General features: G+C 41.2%; 1 protein-coding gene across 3 annotated transcripts in view; it reads left to right on the top strand.

The window, feature by feature from the left end:
• DAB1 (DAB adaptor protein 1) overlaps positions 1 to 22,576 on the top strand; it is a 123,834-nt gene that overhangs the window by 29,989 nt on the left and 71,269 nt on the right. For all 3 annotated transcript variants that reach the window (XM_042873755.1, XM_042873753.1, XM_042873754.1), the window contains one exon: positions 5,310 to 5,509. In XM_042873755.1, the coding sequence (XP_042729689.1) occupies positions 5,443 to 5,509 (67 nt within the window). In that variant the 5' untranslated portion in view covers positions 5,310 to 5,442. The remainder of the gene's footprint in view (positions 1 to 5,309; positions 5,510 to 22,576) is intronic.

The following is a 22,576-nucleotide window of genomic DNA, read 5'->3' as shown; positions in this document are numbered from 1 at the left end:
CATACTTCCCAGCTTCCTTCGGCGTGATGATTGCACCACTGCGCTTTAGTAATCATTTAACAACTCTAATTACAGAATACTGTGATCCCAACTGTGTACTTTGTCCTTTTTCCCTTCTCAGTCTTCACTCTGTTTCTTTGGTGTCGAAAGGATCACAAAAGAGCCGTTCTCCTGCTTTGCAAAAGTAAACTCCAAAGACCCTGCTTTGGTAAGGTACAGATTTGCATTTTCACGTTGCTTTAGAGCTAATGGCAGAGTAGTTTAGACCAATAGGGGTCAGTTGGTTTGATGTCGTTTACATCAGTCACGCCAGCATAACTTCACTGACACTAATGCAGATCCACCAGCATAAAATTGGTGTAACTCCAACTCCATTAAAACCCATGGAGTTACGCCAATAGAAATCAAATGCAATGCTATCGATTTTGTGCTGGTGTGGCTTTATGGGCTGTAATGGAGGCAAGGCAGCTTTCTGCTGGTGGAGGTCAGAATGCAGCCAGGGTATGCCTGGGTGGTGTCTGAGCATTTATGAGCTTGGGTTCTTGCTTGCTCTTACTCAGTGTTATCAGAAATTCTTTTTCTCTGCCTTGGGGTCGATGAAGGAGTATGTGCATAGAGGAAAGTCTGAATGAGGGGACAGCTGTTAGCAAACCCCATGGAAGGGATGGTAGGTGCTGTGTCCCAGAGCTGAAGCTGGTGCTGGGCTGTTGGAAATCAGGCTGAGAGCAACTTTCAGTTTGAAAGCGCTGGAAGAAAAAGTACCGATATGTTTCTCTTGGTCTTCCAACCAATTGGTGCAAATCTCTTTGGTGCTTTTTCTCTTTGCATCTTTAAAAGTATCTAAGTATCCTTCCTTGGAGAAATGGTGAGCTGACATTGTATAGTTTGTCACGAGCACCAAAGTTTGAAACCACATCTCACAAACTGTTACAGAAGCCTCTTTTGCTTTGCACTTATTTTCTAGAATGCTATCTGTGATATAAAATAGAAACTGTTATATTTGATGGTACTCTTAGTAATTTCCCATTCAAAATGTTTATGAAATCAGTTCATTCGTGTGAACAGTGTCTATTTCATCCAGTCAGCATTTTCTAAGAGAAGGAAATTTGCAGCACTTCTGGTGAATAAGCCGTGAAGTGTGGTATTTGCCACTACAAGGAGTGATTTCCAGGAGGAATTTCAGTAATTATTCCTGCTGTCATTGGAATACTAATAAACATCTCACTTTGGAAATAAGCTGTAGGTCAATTTTTTGGCAAGATGCTGTTCTTGTTGTAAATCAGCTCCGGTAGTGCTGCGTGCACTGTCTGAGGTACGCATAGCATGCCTGGAGATGCCCTAGAGACAGAGTAATGAGACGTTGTAAACCACAAAGAACTTAATAAACTGGTATGGGCCACAGTTGCCTGAAGGTTATTTTGAAAACAGGGGTTTGAAGAATTGGGGATTTGAGGAACTCATCTTGTTGGGGAGGAAAACCCAAGGATGGAAAACCTCCTGCAGCAGCACGGAGCTGGTGTGACGTGCCGTCTGTGGGCAGGTCTCCATGCGAGGCTCTGTGCTCAGGTGCTCAGCCTCTGAGTAACAGTTGTGTCCCTGGATAGCAATCCTTCACACTTGAGCTGTTTTCAGTTTTCAAAGGTTGTTTAAAAATAATTTTGTTACTTATATTTTGCCCTTCCGATATTTCAGGTTTTGCTTTACACTTGAGAAGTATGTGCATTCATATTGTTTTCAGGTGATTATAGGGATGCTTTGGAGGAAAGGAATTTCAAAGCTGCAGGCGTCTGAAAGAGCTGAGGATGGCAGTAGGATTTCTGACAAATTCCTGTGTGGGAGGTGCCAACCTCTCATGAAGGACCTGCTGGATCCCACTCTGGGGCCATGGAGAACCTAAATACCTAGGGAATGCCAGGGCTTAGTTACAAAGCCTTCCTAAGGCTGCTTTTCCTTTACATAAGCAGATGGAAGCTGCTTTTAAGAGAGGGAAATTCTGAAGTTTTGAAGCCCTGAAGCCACAGGGAAGCATTCAGATCATGCTATGTGACCTCTTGTCCCTTGGGATGGGGGAAGCCCACCCTAAAGGCTCTCTGAGAGCTCAGTGGAGTGTGGCCAAGAAGACAAAGAATTGTGCAGAAATCGTGGTTTTACACACACACACAGCTGAGGAATGGGAGGTTCAACCTGTGCTAATCCTGACAGCAGAGGGAATCTACAGAGGTATTTCTTCACTGAGGCTTTAGGTCTTACGTTGGCGTAGGAGTAATACAGAATGCAGGCTTAAGACTTCTCTTGGAATTAAAAGCCAGTTAATTCCAAAATGCACCGATTGTGTTCTTGCTGTATCCACTTAATAAGGGAATAGAGAATGTCAGTATTTTGTTAAAACGAAGAGCTTGGAATCCTCTTTAGGAAAAGCTGAGGCATGCACAAAGCATTGTAGTAGCTGGAACAGGAGCGAGGCGCACAAGAAGATCATTAAGAGCAGCTACATTCAAGATTAGAGCTTTTTAATATTATTGTTATCATTATTAAAAATGCTGCTAACAAAATTTTCCCTTCAGAGCAGGGAAATGTGGCAGAGCTGCTCGAGGCTTGTGGCATCTCATTGCTAGAACGCATGCTGCAGTACTCGCCACAGTTGGGAGGCTGTAGTATTTAACAGCAGTGACCTAGATTGGAGGAGACAATAAAAGCTGTTGCGGTGAGGAGCAGATTGACTGCTGTTCTCATCTGGGTAATAAACAACTGAAATATGGACAGGGTATGGAAGTTTACTAACGTAGCTTACATAAAGGCCTATACTTTGGGAGGAATTGTCGCTGTAGCAAATTCAGTTTGAACTGTAGCTTGATGTGACAGATGTTTATGTGTTCCTGTTACAAAGATGTCTATTGCTTTATTCAAGGATCTCTGAGCCCGGGAGAGTATGACCTGATTAGGTTTTAAAGTAAATCAATATGTGAACCTGTCCAAAAATAGACACACATTTATTTTTTAAAATATTACTCAGTGGGAGAGCCTCGAGGGGATATAGCTTTTCTGGAGAGTTTCAAATGAGATGGCACTCATACGTTGTTGTCTTAAAATATTCAGTGCTGTTCAGATATTATTGCTCCAGCTATTCTGTTGATAGCAGCTGACAAGAGGAGATGAAATTCTTGGTGCTTTGTACCCAAACGCAGCCTTTAGGACTCTGAAACTTGCTTAACTCTTGACCCTGTGGGTAGTTTGTATTTCGTTTAAATTTTTCTTCTGATTTTATTGTAAAGGGACCTATTAGAAATATTTTCCTTTTGTCAGGCAGTTCCTCTTGGTGCTTCATGCCAGCTAACCTTTAGGAAAACATAAACCCAAACTCTAGAAAAATAAACTGTCAATCCAGCTGTGACTTGAGAGATGCTTTAAGTAAGTGCCACTGAGCTGGAAAGGCTGATGCATCCCTACTGTGCTGTAAAGCTGAATATGAAATGGGGTTGTGCAGGGGGAGGGGATGGGGACGTGGGCAGCAGGGGACATCTGTTCTCTCCCTGTTTGCTGGGGGATTGCAAGGATTGGTGCAGAGCTGGCTCCTGCAGAGGAGTCCCACAAGCCCCTGCCTGTGGACTCCTTGCCTTCCTCCATTTCACCTCGGTCAGCCTTCACTTGCATTTCCATTTCTGCTGTTTTCTTAACTAGCAACACCAACAATAAACGTTTTTAGTTTATTAAAGCACTCTGAGAAGGTGTATATAGCAAGCACTCCAGCTTAGATTTGTAAGTTGATTGGTTTTTTTTCTTCCTCCTTTTTGCTCTTCTGTACTTCCTCAGACTCCACAGAGGAGAAATGTGGAATTTCCTCTTTTGAAATCAGTTCAGCAGATTTGGAAAAGCTATCTCTGAATATTCTGTAACAGGCATACAGATTTGAAGAGCTTATTAAAGAAAACCCCTGACACACTTCAGCTATATTAAATCACTTCACAGACTGCGTGGCAATGTAATGTTACTGAAGCATTTTAAAATGTGAAAAGAGGCTGGATTTGAAAGTACGAGTGGCTTCATGGCCCTTGCTGTGGGAAGTGATTTAAACTGTCCAAGTTATTTCAATTTTTAAGTGCATTACTTCCTTAAATTACTGAGAAGTGCCATTAGCAAATGTATTTAACTGCCGTTAATCTCTGGCCAGCTAACCAGCCGATATGCTGGGTTAATTTCTTTATTAAATGCTTATTTAATAACCGGGCACCTGTTCAGACAGTGCAGATGGACTTCGCTGTAATTGCACTAATAATGGAGAACGCTTTCTCCAAAAGAAGGACAAGATGAAGTGTTCAATGAGGGAGCATCGTGAGAAATGGCTTTGGGACAGCGTGGTCTGCTCTGAGCAGGCCGACAGAGCAGGCAGCTCATTGTTCTGAGCAGGAAGAGCTGGAGCAATGCTTTAGTCGTGACTGAGTTGTTTAATCCTTGCTTATTGCTTGCTGATGCAGCCCAAGCTTCCCCAGCATACATCTGCTGGGGCTTCACAGCTGGAGCATTTCTGCATCTCACCAACAATAAACATAGCTTTCCCCAAATGCTACCGTTTTGCCCCTTGGAAGTAGTCCTATTGCATTTAAATCTTCTGTAAACTGTAAGTTGAATTAAGTGTATTTTCAAAGATGTGTATTTACAAATAGGTATTTGAAGGAATAAGTGCTAGGTGGGTGTAAGGAATTTCAACTTTGCTAAACAGAGGCAGATTCTTTTATACCTGAAACATGCACATTATCATAAGCAAGATGTATTGTGTGTTCAGTACAACAGATGTGTACGTTTTTCATTTGACTTTGTTCAAGTAATAGAATGGAAGTATTGAAAGAGCATTTGAGGAGTACAGATGTGAGTTTAATATCTGGCAAGATGTTTTCACCCTGTAATTGCACCATTTAAGAATTGAGATGCAGAATTTGTTGCTGTTGGTGACATTGCCATCTACTTCCCAGAATGTAATCCCTGGCCTCCAGCTGCTGACTTGGAAGGATGGGGCTTTGTGCACTTCTGGTGTTATCTCTCACCCTTGGAGACATCTCCAACAGCCATAAATGCCCGTGTTTAATCATTTACAAATGCAGACTGTGGAATCAGGCATTCTCTGTCTGTAGATAGGGAATTTCATAGGCTTCATGAGGTTGGAAAAGACAACTAAGGTCATTAAGTCCAACTGTCAACCCATCACCATCATGCTTACTAACCACATCTCTCAGTAATCTTGCAATGCCTTATTATTATTATTATTCATGTTTTAAACTCAGAAAATGACTGCTACTTTTTGTTTCTTTTAACAGCACTCGAAGGGACTGAATGAGATGAACTGTTTGGGTTATAGTGTCTGAAAGGCTCAATTATTCTCTTGGAGACATATTCTAAATGAGCCTGACCGAGATACTGGATCTGTGTGAAGAGGACTAAGGATATAGGATGTCAACTGAGGCAGAACTTCAAGTGGCTGTTAAAACCAGCACAAAGAAAGACTCCAAAAAGAAAGGTAGCGTCTGGTTTCTCTTTATCTTTATGTATCTCCTACCACCTTTTATGCATCTATGTTTCTTCTGTTGTCTATGCACTCCATGGAAGTAAAAGTTGTTAAGTCGAGTGGAAGTCTTGCCTGGTCTGAGAACATATAATGTCAGAGAATCAAATCCTATATTACTAAAATATGTTTAAATTGTAAGGAGGAAATTCTGTGTTACCCTCCACTACTTTTTACTTTACTTGCAATTGTTTCACAAATGGAAACACGGCTAACAAAATGACTTTTACCAAAAGATAGCTGTTTTGCTTTGTTGATAAATACATTTTCTTCTGAAGTCTTTGTTTCTACTTCATTTTGAACTAACCAGAACTTAAATGGGCTCTTTGTTGCTGAAGTTTCAGTCCTGCTGACATTCTGTGAAGTTACAGAAAACTCAGTAGCAGTCTATAGGGAGATCAGTCCAGTAAAGGAAATAGAGAAAAGGAGAAGGAAGACCCAGAGAATTAAGGGGAAGGTACAAATAAATGCATGCTGGGGGATTTCAGATTTATAACTACAAATTTACATTAGATTCCAGGGCACTTATTTGGACTGATAAGCATGAGATGTGTGTTTGTATGAGCTCCTGAATAGAAGTTCTGTAAGACTTTGGTGGAGATTTTCATTCTTATATTTCTGTTGGTGTTTTTATTGCTCTTCTTTTTTAATACCATTGAACTTGGAAACCAAGACCTTGAATTCCAGTGGCAATTCATGTTGTTTATTGTAGCTGTTTTGTATTTTTAACCTACAGTGTCGTTGCGATTGAAGCTGAATTTAACGTGCATTACTAAAGCTAAAAGGACAAGTAGTAAAACAGCAAAACCAACTCAATAATCTAACAGTTTTCATACTTGAGATAAAAAGATTGAAACCTGTGTGCATTGCAAATTGAAATCATGCTAGGTATCTGATAAATAACTTGTTTGACTTGTGGGCAGCTACACCATTTACTGTGGTGATTCTGCCAAGCTGGTGAAGACCTTGTGATTGGGATAGCTTTTGTATCAGTGACCTTGATATTAGACTATTGTAAAAGCCGCAGCCATGGAATGGTTTAAAGATGTATTTCAGTGGATGGCTTAGGGTCCTTACTGCTGTAGGCCTCAAATCACATGGAAGAAGTGGTTCATTTGAGATAAAAAAGAAGCTGTAGTTTGGGAAGACATAAATAGGGGAACTTTGATGTAGACGGGAGTGTGATCTGAGGGAGAAGCTCATCAAGGCAAGTAGAGAAAGTAAAACTGATAAATTTGAAAATATCAGTTTTTTTTATGTCACAGATAACATCTTTTTGATGTGGGTCTCCTATGTTATTTCTTCTGCTGGAGGGTGAAAGTTTTGCAAAGAGCAAACAGCTGTTATAGCAACTCGATGTTTGTTAATAAAATTTCATAGATCATAATAACAGGATGCTCTGCACAAAATCTGATTCTAGCCCCCACATGGAAAATCTGAGAATTACCTTTGCTGCTGAGGAAAAGCACAAAATACATTCTGTGGCAGCAATCAGAGCTCTCTGCAGCAGGCAGAAGTGTCTAAAGAGCTAGAAGGGACAGCGTGCAGCAGTGCATCTCCAGAAATGATCATGCTCAGTGCTGTGGGCACATCTGCTCACATCCAGCCCTCTGGAAGCCTCGCTGTACATGGAGTGCTTCGGACAGATGAGGTGTACAGTTCTGACAGTGTTTGCTGTTCCAATCACATGCAGTGAAAAGTCAAAAGGAACTTGGTATGCTTGTTTGTTTGTTGCTGGGTTGTGTGTATTTGTGTGTATTTCAACAAATGAGCTCTCTGTTAAGTGTGAATGATGGATGGGTGGCAAGCAGGAGGCTTCTTTCCTGAGTTCATTACTGCAAGCAGCAGCAGGTAGCAAGCACTGGCATGAGGTTTCTTGTGTCTCTCATCAGTGAGTTTGATTATTCAACAGAGCTGAGTACTCCCAAGAAACTGCTCTCTGCTTTATAAACAGAACTTTCAGCTCTGATGTATTTTCAGTGGCTCAGGTTTTGTACTTCTGCAAGAGCAATACAGCTAGTTCTGTTCAACAGGTGGGAGGGAGGATCTTCCTACCCTTCATTTCTGCCCATCTGGGGGGTCTCCTGCCAGCTGCAGTAACAGCACTGCACTGAGACGGAGCAGTGAGCTTCATAAGAGTTTCCTTGTGGAATGACTCCTACAGGTGTATCCCGTGCTGAAGATCTGTGCTGCAGATTGGGCGTGTGGCATTAATGCTCCTGCATGGATACGGATTTTATGGGATCTTACTTTCAGAACAAAGGTCTCTTTCTGCAGTCATATGCAAAGCAATTCTCTTACAAGTGATTATTTAAAACATTTCTCATTTTGACGTAGTGTTTTTTACAGCCTTGGGTCTTAAAGTCCTTCCTGCAAGTCTCTGGTCTTTCTGTTATCATCAGAGCTGGTTTGTAAGGCAGTTTTCTGCTCTACTAGTAAGAGAATTCCTAGAGTTAGGACAAAAACTTACATGTGAGATCATCTCAGAAGCTGCCATTTAAGTAAAATCCAGCTGTAAAACTCCAGTGTTCTGTAGAGAAGTTCAATACCAACAGATAACATCAAACTGTAATTTTTCAATCATAGTATTATCACCGTGGATAATCTTAAAAATAGGTTGTTGAAAGCCAAGTCCTTACTTTGCCTTATATTGACCTGACTGATGAATAAATGCTCCAGAATTTGATGGGCTCTGGCAAAGATAGTTGCTCGTGTTCTCAGCACACAGCAGGAATTTAACTGACTGGAAGGTGTTGCTTTTTGCTCTGTGTATTGTCAAGGTGTTGAGCAGCTGGGGGACCCATGTTTTGCTGTGACCTGCACAACCCTCCTTCCTTCACTTCACTCCATCTTATGAGCTTACAGCGCACTCGATGTTATTAGAGGAGATTATATTGCTGCCAACCCCAACCTCCAGCACTAATCTTCGTGCCACTCTTGCCTGATATCTGCTGGTAGCTGTGTTGTAACCACGGTTTTTAAGAACTTGGTCAAATTCTAAAAGGCGTCCTGAAGAGGTTTCATGCTGGTCTGTGAAATGAAATCATGCAAAATCCTCAGGAGATTTAGAAAGCTCTGGTCTCAGACTTTCTTGGTGATTCCTTTTGGTGTGTGATCTTTGCCAGAAATCATGGATTCTTTAAGAATAACAACAAATAACATTCCAGTTAGGTTTTTTTGTTTGTTTATGTCATCTGGTTCATTGAGTGAGTGAATAAACATCACGTGTTTGTAGCATTCCTGTTGGGGGAAAAAAGTTGTTCTTATTAGCCAGAGCATTTAGATATATAAAACACAGTTATACTGTAGTACATGAGGGGGTAAAAGGCCATTTTATAAACATGTACAGATTAATGAATCGAATTGAAAACAAATTGCCTTAAGCCCATTGGAATTAAAATTGATTTAGAAGCTTCTTCGGGGGAAACGTGATGCATTGATGGTGAATCCACACTGATGACTACACTGCATGATCTGCTCACAGAAAATTAGACAGGAAAGCTGAAGAGGAAGGTTTGTAAGGGAGCGTGCCAGGATGCCAAATTTGAACTCAATCTATTTCTGCTTGTGGTAAGCCTGGAAACTTTTCTAGGCATTTGGTTTCATGCTGTTGCACTTGGATTCTGTAATTGTTCTATTGGAAGCTTAAGAACGTATTTGTTTCTTTCTTTGCAAAGTCAACTCTTACTGCAGTCGCTGTATGGCCTCTGTAGCAAGACTTGAGGCAGTACTGAAAATGGCAGGGTCTTCTGAAAACAGAAGCAAATAAGTCAGGCCTCTTGACAACCACCATAGCAATCTTTGATGCTAAGGATCCCCATGGGCAAAATTCCCTTATTTAATAGGTTTCCACTGCAGTGCACTGGAACCACGTGGCATCTGGCAGTAGATTCCAAAGAGGTATGCTGCCAAGCTGGGGATTGCCTTCACCAGCCAGTAAGACGTGCAAGCTGGAGGGGCTGGGATGCAGTGCAGCTCTGCTGGAGCTCCTTACAGCCAGCACATTGTACTGAATGAATTTACAGGTTCCACAGCTGTGCTTGAGGAGGCAAGGAGTGAGTGGGCTTTGCTCAATGCACTTCCCAATGCCAGGTAAGGAATGACCCTGCTTGCCCTGCCAGGAACAGGGGATGCTCCCTGCTGTGCTCTCTTGGGGCTGGAAGATGTGAGTTTGATCCTATTGAAATCAGGGTTGCAAAGAGCATAAGCATCCTGCTTTAGTGTGTGACTACTAATTAAAAGAGAGTGCAGGGGCTTCAGGACCACTCCCGTGTGTCAGATCAGGCTGCTGGCTAATCACATCCATTTCACAGATCCTCTAAACTCTAATGAGAGACTGAAGTCTATCTAGCCATCTGAAGGAAACCCTTTACATCCCCAGAAGCAAAACTGTAGTCATACTAAGATCAAACAGGACATTCCTACTTAGTTTAGAAGCCTCTGGGGATAAGGAGCCCTTAAACAAGGTTATGTTCTGTCTTTATCAGTTTTGATCATAGGTGTCTATTGCAGCCCAAGTCTTCCTTGGGGTTTCTTAGATCTCATTTGAATCTTGTCTTTAGCCTAATCACCATGAAATTTGAAGTTTCTGGTTGACATGAAAGTTACATTTTTGCCATACCTGGAAATCTTGACGCAGTCTTTGCAGCTTCGTTTCAAGACTGACACTTTGCTTTACATCAGTAAGCTTTATGAACAAGGACAGTCGATGCATTTTATTTCTTTATTTTCCTGCATTGCAATCAACTAACAACAATTAAAGCATCGTCACTGTAATGAGGCGTTCCCAGCTGTCAGACTGTTCTGAGTTCATTTATTTTTCCGATTACATAGCGAAGATTCATGGAAACCAGCAAAATTCAAACTTGATCTGAAGAGTAATGAAAGAGGAGCACAGTCAGGAGCTCATTTCATCGACGGGGAGTGGATTTGCTTTGTTTCCTCGCAGTAGTTGTATGAGTTCTTCAATAATTTATAGATCAAGTAACTGCAACATTAATTGATACACTAATTGAGTCCACATGCCTGCCTTTAACAAATCTCTTTTGTGAAGTGGTTGCTGACAATATTAATTGCACATCTTTTGAGTCTTGTTGTAAGTTATGAATTCATTCTCAAGTTGAAAGAGGGTGGGAAAATCATTAATTTTGACATTGTGTAGTTGTAATTAACACGAGTTATCCAATAACCTATCATAAATTAGAGAGCTCGTGAATTCTGTTTTAAATACCATGTTCAACCAAAGGGGGATCCGTGGTTGCGTTAATTGAAATGTTCTTAGAGGGAGATGGATGTTGTCTCTTGCTGCAATTACAATGTTTACTGTTATTTTTAATTGAGAGGCAGGCCTGCCTAAGTTAAGGTTGGAGATCTCCAACTCTGCTGTTCTTCCATAGAGGAATCAATAATCTGTTGAGTGTAAGAATAACATTTCCTGAGAGCTCCTGTTAATTTACAGTTTCTTTCATTATTTTAACAGTCATCAAAGCATTTCAATTGAAACCAGCAATTAGAAGCTTAAGGCAACGCAACGTAGGTGGGTGTTACGGCTCCAAGGCTGTCTGTAGAGCAGGAGATCTGCTGGTGATGAGACCACCCATGGATCCAGCTCTGCCAATGCTGTGCATTACTGCACTGTGATGCTACACACAGTTCAGCAGTACTGTAATGTATAATGTACTGCATTATGCCTGACATGGAATTAAAATAAGGGAGCAAGGAGCAGCGAATGGCATTTCCAAACAGGCAAAGAAGTTTGTTTTCAGAGAGTTTTTTTTCTCTGTCTGCAGTCATTGAAAAGACTCCAGGAGAAGTTTGTGTTGGGACCTTTGTGAATGAACTGTTCAGGGAAGGAAATTCTATCATGTAACGAGTGCAGCTGAGGAGGAATGACTTAATTCACCCAGATTAGTAGCTACAATGCCTCTAGAGGTTTGGATTAGTCGAGGTTTGCTAATACAGCTCACATGGAAGTACTCTACAGGGATAAGTATGTTGATGACGATAATGCTTTTATATCATTCTGTGTGCAAAAGCATTTGCTTGCTTAATACATACTAATGAATAGTATTTCTGTCAGTGTGTTACGTTACCTGTATTTGAACATTACTACTTCTCTAAAGGACTGTGCCTTTTCCAGTGATGGTATGGGAAGTTCTGCAAGTTACAATGTAAAAGTCACAGTGCTGCTCTGTAAAATCCAGGTTAGATGTATATGCTGGCTTGCTGGCATCTTCCCTTCTACTAATAGCAGCAGTGAGGCCAAAGCCAACATCTTAGCTTTAAACTAACCTGAGATTTGGAGACAGCCACATTTCAGTTCTGTAATTTGTTCCTTGTTGCTGTCTATACAACCTGTGCAGGCCACTTTTGATATTGGAGCCGCATTTCTCCTGCTTGGCCATCCTTGAGCAAGCTGCTTGTTCCTTGGCACTGTTTTCTCTTTCTGGTGGTGCAGATTGGTGGAGTTCTCTCTCACTTGTGATATAGACAAAGTGTTTATCCTGTTCTTATTGCCCAGGCTGGAGCACCAATCGATAGAGCTTATAGCTTATTTGCAAGTAAGTGAGCTTACACACCTGCAGTACTGCTGGCTTTTCCCAATTCCTTTTATTTATGCTGTTGTGCAGTGCAGAAGGGCAGTGTTGCCAATGTGCTGCCCATTATTAGTCTGAAAAGAGCAGAGTAGCTTTTACTTCCATTTCTTGGAAACAGCATAGCTCATTGCTACAAAACAGCATTGAAAATAGGACAAGTAGGGCAAATTACCATTTGTTTGCTGCGTTGTGAAGCAGTGCTTCCTTGCTCCATGTATATCAAGCAGAGATGTGAGCAGTGTGTGGTCTCTCTGGGCATTGTGCTTGCTTGTGATACATGTATTACGGAGGAAAACAAGCTGTTGCTCCATCAGCACAGAGATCTGTGTGTGTAGAACAAAAAATGTTAACACAGTCACATTTCTAGGATCTTCTGGAGGGAACTGAATCTGCTGGGGCGTGGGGGTTCACCCTGTTTGAGCCATGTACGAGGAAGCTGTGGTTTGCTGTATCCATTGGGGCTTCCCCAATAGTACCAGTGTACTCTGCAAATAACAGGAGGAGCTTTTATTGGAGTCAGCTTGCTTTTGGTGTCCAACTGCGTTTGAACTACTAGCAAATGCTGAACATGATCTGTGATCTACAGTTACGTCTGATTCTTTCAGTTTGGTTTGAACAGCTGTGTAACCAAAAGGATGGCTCAGGGAAGGAGAATGAGTTTAAATGTAAGTCTTCTGAGTTTAACTGTTAATTTAATTTTTGAGCATAAAACTGCCATCAAAGTAGAAAGAGGGTAATGCTCAAATGTGACAACAATGTGGACTAGCACGTTGGTAATCCAGGCTGGATGTGGCTCTGGGCAGCCTGGTCTGGTGGTTGGCAACCCTGAACACAGAAGGGGGTTGAAACTAGATGATCATTGCGGTCCTTTTCAACCCAGACCATTCTATGATCCAATAATCTAATTAGGTTGAAGGCAAAAACGTCAAAGAAGTTTACTCAATTAATCCTTTTCCTTGTACTTTGTGTGGTATGAATTGCACATTATTACAAACATATGACATCTCATAAAGTGAGCTAAATGCAGTGGGGAAACTGGACGTACTCCACACAGACTTGGCTTGAGATTAATGCTGATTATGTATGTGTGTTTAATGATTGCTGTGGTTGCTGGTGTAAGGATGTTTATGAATTGCCATCATTTTATTTTGATAAGTGCACAGACTCTGAAATATCTCTTTAAATATGTGTTATCAGCACTTCTCAGTGGAACTGGATGTGGAAGAACATAGCCTCTGCTGTAGTGAGCATGTCAAAGAGATGGCAATTCTAAAGAGATGCTAGAAGATCAAAATGAAAGCTACCTACAGAGTTCTTTATCTGTCTCCCCTATTTTCTTTCTCTTTGCTAGACTGTAACTAAAGCGGTATGCTATACCTATACCTCTATATTTAATTGCATAAAGAAATGCTGGGGCTATAAGGTTAAGCGCTGAAATTCTAAGGAAGGACAGGCTCAAAGCTCCCTAATTTAACATCCCTTCAGGACATACATTTTCATACAATTTTTAATGAGCTGATCTCACAGTGCTATTTCCTGGAGACCTTCGCCCCGCTCAGCAAATGGAAGGACAGTGGTCAGGCGATGCGCTCCATTTGCTGCCTTCTCTGCCCCTCTGTCAAGATGTAGCTCTGTGCTTTTTCATGATGCTCCAACCCCAATCTGACCACATGGGCCTTGATAGGAACGCCAGAAGATTGAAATTCTTTAAATCTTAGCAATGTTCTTTTCCTATATATTCCTTATTAAGAAAAAAAAACCTGGCAACCTGATAGATTTTACTAAAGGTCACATCACAGGGATGTTAAAAGGAACAGCAAAATTTTTCTGGAATGAGAGAAATACGGTCACAATAGAAAATGGTCACAATAATTCAGCTGGCATTGCTTCAGTGAAGTATGCAGCTAGGTATAAAAAGAAAGGCACTTTGGTTCAGGTGAGCAATAAGGCCTTGGAATTCCTAATTCAGGAATTATGCTTGGTTGGTTGTTTTTTTTTTTTTTCCTCCTGTAACAGGAGAGCTTTTCATAGGCAGGTGTTATTTTCTAATAATAGCTAAGAATGCCTCCCATTCTTAGGGATGGGAGAAGAACCTTATCCTCAGGCGTGATTCTGGGGAGAAGTCCCATAGCACACTATTTTCTTCTTCCTTCATTTGCTTTTGCAGCTCCTTTCTGCTTTTTGAGAATAGGAGAAATCTGAATATATTAAGTGAATCTGCTTTTTTTTAGTCGCTCTTAGCTAGAAGAAGGGAACAATAAATTTAAATAGGCTGAATAACTGGAAATCAGCAGTGGGCTTCAGAGGAGCATCGTCAGAGCAGCATTCAGGAGAGATTACTTTGGCAGCACTTTATGAAGAAATCAGAGCTGACCAGGCACAAGTGATGAAGAGAGCAGAGATTGAGGTCACAGCAGCTGTGAAGATGTGGATGCTGAATGTTGTCACAGGGTTAGAGAGGGAAGAACCAGTTTTAGTGATACTAAGTGGTTTTATTAGGAATTACCAAGTTCTGCTTAAAGTGTCTAAACGTTCTGTGCTTTGTAACTCACCTGTGTGTACCATACCTTAACAAGGCCTGGGAGAATGCAGATTGATTACCTTTCTCTTTTACTTAGAACCACATAATGGCTTGGGTTGGAAAGGACCTCAAAGATCATAGAATCAGAGAATCATGGAATGGTCTGGGTTGAAAAGGACCTCAAAGATCATCTAGTTTTAACCCCCTGCTTTGTGCAGGGTGGCCAACCAGCAGACCAGGCTGCCCAGAGCCACATCCAACCTGGCCTTGAATGCCTCCAGGGATGGGGCATCCACAACCTCCTTGGGCAACCTGTTCCAGTGCATAATCCAGATCCAGCAAGTCCTTCCTCACTGGGCAAGTGTTAGGTCATCTCACTGCTGCTGGACTGCTCACTTAAATGAAACAAAAGAAAATTTGGTGTTCCAAAATGTATTGAGAGGAGATCTAAGAATCCAACAGCCCCTTTAATGCTATCTTCATGTATTTTTTTTTAAGTAGGGGTATTTAATGGAGCAACGAAATTATGGGGTGGGGTAGGGATATTCTGAAAGCAGCAAACTTTCACTGTGTTCAAAAGCATTTAGGATGTTAGATTTATTTCATCAGTCATTGATACCAAATTATCCCATAACCACTTTCAGGGACATGGTCATTTTAGCAAATAAAGAAAAAGCAAATATATATCTCCTATATTTGAGCAGCTAGTTAGCTCTCCACAGTAATTCCTTAATTCAGTAATTCCTAATATCATATTCAATGCATAAACTGCCAAGATACTGCAGAGATTGTGAGGATCAAAAAGGAGTTTTTTTAATTTCATGGTAGAACCAATTATTTAGGGCTAAGTTTCTGTAGAGCAATTGGATACTGGAATTATATCAAGTGAAATAATGGTGTGCTTATATGAAATACTTCATGTATTTCTATTGAACTCCCCAAATCTTAAGATAAAAGGTAATCCTTTGAAAAAGACTTTGAGAGAAGATCTGAATCCTTTTCATAATGAAGCAATCAATGTAAAGATGCCATAAGAATTTCATGAACTTTCTGTACTGTAAAAACTGTGCTTTCCTGTTGCCTGATGATCATCTGTTAAGATAGCCAGATTCAAAGATACTACTGTTAATAAGTAACCTATCTTGGTAGTTCTTTGGTACTGTCAGCCAGATTTATAGTAAGATTTTAGCAATGGTGGAACATGGAAACCTTATTAATTTCCAAAATCAACTGTTTTTCAGTTTTTTGAATGAGAAAGCTCATTTGTGTCATGACAAAACTCTTGCCTTCTGTAGTGAATTATCAGGCCCTTGACATCTTTCTGTATTAGCTGGAAGTCAGTGGTGCAGCCCTTCTCTCCTTTGTAGTGGCCTCTGCAACTTCTTTCAGACTGTGGGGGATGGATGCAAGGGAAAATGCAGCTTTTGATCTCTGGCAGTTTACTATTTAAGGTCAACAAAGAGTGGAGTAAACATCTGAATGAATTTTTGTGTGGCTGAAGTTCAGAAGACGGAATGCTTGGAACGAGGGTGCTGGAGTTTCTTCTTTCCAAGCTCTCTTGTGTAGAGCTGTTGGCAAACACAAAAGCGTAAGGCAGAGCTAGAGTCAGAATTACCAAAGTGGACTTCTTATGTTTTATTAAAAAAATATTAAAATTGCATGCCATGTGTTAGACGTGGTTCTCTCCCAGCGGATCACAGAGGAATGCACTAGTGAATTTTTGAAGAGAGAGCAGCGAGAGATACCCAAGGTGGAGGTTGGTTGTTGCTTTCGGAAATGTGGAGATAACTTGAGAAATTCCACTTTAAACTTGTGAATTTACTGCCCATTGGATGAACTCCTCTGCTGGGATCAGTCCTGCATGTTCCATCCTTTCTTCGTACTCCTTTCCAGCAGATAGGTGTCAGTCATTGCAACGTCATCTGTAGCTGATGCCTTATAACCTCTGCATGCAAGATTGTGTCGTTTCTGTTACCACACTAATTATATCCAAACATGGTTTTTTCAAAGCAGATGCTGTTTGGAGGAGACTGAATTCTCTGAGGTTAGTAATGAAATTTCCATTTGAAGTAACCCAGTTCAAAGGGAAAAATTTCCCCTTTAGGTTTAGACCAAAGGTTCTAAAAGCCTGAGATGTGAAAACAGAAAGGCAGTAGCTATAAATGCCTTTCAAATTATGTCTCTTTAGACTTGCTGAAATGTGTGGCTAAGCTTCTTTTTTGCTTCTTTAAAATATTCAAGGTTATTGGCCTGCATTAAACTCTAAACCCCTTAAATGCCATCTTAGTAACCAAGTTATTCAGAACTGACAAGCTGAAAAGATTTAGAAATGGTGGCCTGTGTGGAAAGTAACAGACCTGAAAGAAGTGGGCATCTAAAAAAAAATATATATATATATATATATATATATGTATACATTTTATGTATGAAATTAAATGATTTTAATTGCCAGTAGTAGCTGCATAGTGCAGCCAATTCCCTGTGGTCCGTGCTGAGTACCCTGCAATAACAGTATTTAGTCAGCTAGAATTTTATGTTTAAAAAAAAAAATGCTGATGTGACCAAGGCAACAAATTCAGAGAATGTTACCCTTCAGTGCTCTTTCTGACAGCTTTTAGAGTTGGATTTTAATTTGATCTGTTGTGTGTAGTGTGCTTTGAGGTATGAGACTTCCATGTGCCAGAATTTTGGTTATGAAGAGGTGTTAACTTACTAGTGTACTCACTTTGAGTCTAATAGTAATATTAATGCTCTGTCATAATTCTGGGGAGGAGGATTCTTTTTTTCCCTGAAAATTTCAGTGTTGAATTTGGAATGGCTGTGGTGACAGTATTCTTCTGAATGGTGAAGTTTCACTTCCCAGCATAGAAAGGGAAGTTGAGCAGAGGGTGGTGCAAAGGTTGGCATGGACAGATGGGAAGGGTGTGCCAGCGATTTTATCAGGCCATTGAACACTGCGGATCTTTGTTTAGTACATCAGGTGGAGGTGTGGCTAAAGCTTCACATGACTCTTCTTTAGCGTGCTTAACCGTTATACCAAAAGCATTTTTATTCATGTAGCTGGTAAGGATGAAAGGAGATTGGAGCAGGAAGCCATGGCGGAACTCTGTAAATTCTGTAATCACGGTATTAACCTACTTCAGAGACTTAGGATCACCCACTTGGTGAGGGCCATTAAGGATGTTTTCATCACTCCTGCTTCGCTGCCTGATTATGAAACCAAATCTCGTTCGCTTTTATCTGTGTCTTAAGTCAAAGGCCACTGATGAAACGATCGTTCAGTCTTTGCTGTGTGTGGACGGCCCTGCTAACACAAGAGCAAGGAGCCTTCTGAACCAAGAGCTGGCTATGGAGCCTGTCTGAGCTGGCTTCATGTTGCTCAGAGCACATTCACAAGGCTGCATTTCTGCTATGCCTCATCTCCTCGAAAGGAGCACCAAGTGGGAGCTGGTTTGAGACAGCCCAGCTTTCCTTTGCTGATAATTTCCAGTCTGAAGAGACAGCAGCCTGCTGGCAGGTTTTAGCCTCATTCATGATAGTAGCAAGTGGGCAACTGCAGCAGAGAAAAGGAAATTGATACCCTTGCAGCTTAAAAATTTTGTTCTGAGCTGTGTTCTAATTACAAAACGTTGCTTCATGATGAATGAAACGTTCCTCTAGCTGATTTCAATTAAGTTTTGTTTTAAAAAGGAAGTGTAGGCTTTAATAAGGCTCAAAATGCATAAAAGTACTTTGTTTTGACTTTAGTGAAACCCGCTTTGTTTCACTAATATTTTTTTTCTGCGATGTACATTCAAAAATGCTGAATAAGACTGAAATATTTCAGATTGATGAAAACACGGTGTGAAGATGGAAGTGGCATGAATTTTACTTTGCAAACACTGTGGGCTTAATATGAGAGTGAAAGCTGAGAAGGATGTAGTTGGCTATAAGAAAAAACAAAGCAAAAGATAGCCTTATTTAAGGCAGATATAGTTGTCAGAAAAAATAAAAGCCACAGAGTAGAAAGCATGTAGGAATTGCAGTGAGTTTAGAAGTATTTGCTTAAAATACTGTGATGTGCTGTGAAATAGACCAAAAGTTTTATTCTGTAGTAGCTCTATGTTGAACAGGAGGATGGGTATGAAGCAGGAGACTGCATGGGTCTGGCAATATAGCATCAGTTCTCTGGTGTCCCATAGAAATCTGTGTGAATTGGTGTTCTGCTGTCCAAACTGCTCCATGGATGTCAGCTTTCCAGATACTGCAGTGACCCATCCCAGACGTTTGCAGGAGGAGGGCCAGCTCTGGGTGCTCACAGCTCTCACAGAAGAGGTCAGTTTGGGTAGGGATATGCTGACGTATTGCTCAGACAGTATTCTTGACAGCTCCCATTTGTTTTGCCCGTTAAGTGGAAAATCTGACCTGCAAATTGGAAACATTTAGTGAGATAGTAAAATAGATGTGTTCTAAATATATAAGAACCTGCCTGCAAGCAGCAGGAATCTTTAGTCTTTACCTCGGGTGAGTTAGAGCTTGAGAGATAAAGATCTCTGCTGTAGGCTAGATTTCTGTGTGGTGAATAAAAGTGATGCTCTGCAATCGGTTTTAAATTGACTTTTGAAGTAGTGTATTCAATGGGAGACGTTCTGATGAATCTATGCTGCTCGGGTCCTGCTGAGGTGCTGCAGTGCTCATAGGACTCCAGACTGAAATGAGGTGAGATAACACATAGGCAGGAAACCTACACCAAATATCAGTATAAGACCGTAGGATGCACATTTGGAATGTCATTGTTGTGTTGTTGGGACTGTAAGGTACTATGTGGTGTGACGTCATGAAAACATAAAAATATTCTCTGTATTTCTTAAGTTCCCCCTCCCTCCCCACTTCATTTGGATTTCATTAATCCAGCCTGCAGCACAGCATCCACAGCCCATTGCTCCTCAGTTTTCCTTTATGAGTTAACAAAGAGAGAAGGTGGGAGAAGTGTGTGGATGGCATCACAGCAAACACCAAAAGGCTGCAGGGACAGCTGCTGCACCTGCACAGATTTGAAGGTGTCAGAGTCTTAAAACACACTTTGGACTCCTCTCACATGAAATTGAGAATTCTGCCCAAGGCAGATCATAGAATGGCCTGGGTTGCAAAGGACCGCAATGATCATCCAGTTTCAACCCCCCTACTACGTGCAGGCTCACCAACCAGCAGACCAGGCTGCCCAGAGCCACATCCAGCCTGGCCCTGAATGTCTCCAGGGATGGGGCATCCACAGCCTCCCTGGGCAACCTGTCCCAGTGTGTCACCATCCTCTGTGTGACAGAAAGGAAGTATGGGTTTGAACAATTCTTGTTGAAAAAACATAATGACTTTGGCAGAAAATCCTCATTTTTTTTCAAAAGGCACAGGGAAATGACTGCAAACTTTTCTGAGCTTTCCTTTTTATGTTTCTCCTATTTTTCTGCTGCTGTGTAGCAGGTATAGGCTGTGTCATGCTTTAGTTTTAAGAAACTTCTGACAGTCTCGTACTTGCCTTCCCTTGAGGAAAACTCTCATGCTATGCTGAAAATAGATGTAGCTGGCCCATAATTTCAAGTATTTCCTTAAATATTTTCCTTATTATCGGAGTGTATCAAGCCCTTCTAATGCTGTGCTTTTCATGTGCTGAGTGATTGCTTTGAAAATATCTAATAATATTTAATAGTCACTTGATGCTTACATCCTCCTGTATGCCAAGCATTCCTTGTAGTGTGAATGCACCTAAATGAGATGTGCCAGCTTGTAGTGCTTGTTGGCTAGGACATCATCTTTACAAGAGGTCCAAATATGGGAATACTCATGAGTGTTAACAGCGTGATGTGTTTGATACCTTTCCTGATCTCATGATGGTCTGGATCCACATGAATTTTTTTTCTTTTTGAATTGGATTTAGTGGGATATTCTTGAAAAGGATCTGTTCTTCCTTGCCCCACAGCTGCCCAACAGTGGCTTGGAGAGTATGGGAACGGCAATGTTTGTGCATGCACAGGCAGGAGATGTCTCTGGTACAGCTATTATTACCTTCTTAATTAATTAACCATAACTCTCAATCAAAATCTGCAGTTTGTGTTGCTGTTGTTTTCTCTCCCTGAGATTAGATGACCTGAAATACAGCATTTCAAGTAAATTGTCTTTCAGCGCCTTTGCAATTTGATTTGTTTCACTTTAATTACTGCTCTTTGGCATCATTATAATCTTCTTTCCATTTCTGACTGAATACAATTGTTTCTGAAGGGTTTTCCTAGAGACTGCAGGTAGACAGCAGAGACTGTGGTGCCGAATAGAAAATGACAGCACACCAGCAGCCTCATAGAGATGGGAGGCAATGGTTAGCACAGCTCAGGAAAGGAGCCAAAGTTTCACTTCTATGGATTGCTGGAAGGGGGCATTTTGTAATCATGAAACAAAACATCGCATGATTATCGAATTTAGAACTTAAACACTGGCCAGACACCCGTCGCATCAATATATTCATTTCAAGTGAGGAAATAGATCATTTTCCTGAAATGACAACAGCTGCAGTAAAGTACAACATTTATTTTCATTTGCTGTGTCCTTGGACCTCCTATTGCTGGGATTTTTTCCACCGTCTTGCTAAAACTCCTTTACAAGAGTACCCAGGAAATGTTGCTGGCTAAGTACAGTGGTTGTATCCCTGAGTCCTTGAGGCCTTCTGCATAGCTGGCTTGCCCTCCATCTCTTTCCTCGTCCTTCTCATATGTTCTGACACCATGAGACCTCTCCAGCCCTACTTGAGATTTCATCTGGTCTGAGATTTGCTTTGGAAAAAATTGACCATCCGCAAATTCTTCCATAATATACCTACTGTGGAGGTTTCCAGAATTAATGTATTATTTACAATAAGCCTCCTCTTGTTACTGTGGAATTGAAAATAACCTGCCAAAAAGATCTTGACAATAGTTCCTTAGTTGAGCTCATGCTGAGAATGGCTTAACAGCAGCCATGATTCATAACAATTTGAATTGCAGCTTTATGCACCCTTCCTTATGAAGCCTTCCATTTCTTTTGCACATTGTCTTGGAAGCCAGGGAAGGTGTGGAGGCTAAAACAAATTCATAGAATTATAGAATGGCCTGGGTTGAAAAGGACCACAATGATCATCTCATTTCAACCCCTTGCTACGTGCAGGATCGCCAACCATCAAACAGCAGACCAGGCTGCCCAGAGCCACGTCCAGCCTGGCCTTGAATGCCTCCAGGGATGGGGCATCCACAGCCTCCTTGGGCAACCTGTTCCAGTGCTTCACCACCAAGTTCTCAGTTTCTTTGTGATTTGCTCTGTGTTTGTGTAGTCGTGAAGTTCTGATGTGTGAGTGGCTGAAGGGATTTGGATTCAGCATAAAAAGTTCTGATTGGGATTGGGAGCTGGATGCAGAGAAACAAAATTGGGAGCAGTGAGATGTCACCTGCAGAAAAATGAAGATTTGGAAAAAGGTCAAGTCCATCAGACCTAAGTGATTGCATGTATTGGGAATACCACCTGCCTTTTCTTCTGAGATCTGAGGAGTTTGATCTCTGTTAAGGGCACAATTTGGAGTCTGTGGCTTGTGACATTGGTGTTTTTCCATTCCGTGTGGGTAAGATGGTATCTTCAGGATTGTTTTCTTGTTTTGTTCCCACTGTTGGGTAAACTGTGAAGTAATGAAGAATGTTAAAGGGGTTGAGGAGGCATGTTTTTACAGAAAGCTGTGATAGAAGCAGAGAGGTCGGAGAAGTTTCAGTCTAACCCCTGCTTTACATTGTGCCCAATGGAAGAACAGGAGCTGCTAATGCATACTTAGAGTTTTCCATTGCTGGGTGTATTTATGGTATATTTGAACAAAGAACTAGTAGAGATGCTATATACAAATCTATAAATACTGTCTGT

This window comes from Lagopus leucura, unplaced genomic scaffold, assembly GCF_019238085.1.
Source record: "Lagopus leucura isolate 7727_CA_CO unplaced genomic scaffold, USGS_WTPT01 Super-Scaffold_100009, whole genome shotgun sequence".
In the NCBI taxonomy this organism is placed as follows: domain Eukaryota; kingdom Metazoa; phylum Chordata; class Aves; order Galliformes; family Phasianidae; genus Lagopus; species Lagopus leucura.
The sequence above is the reverse complement of the archived record's forward strand: the minus strand, read 5'-3'. Positions and strand labels throughout refer to the sequence as shown.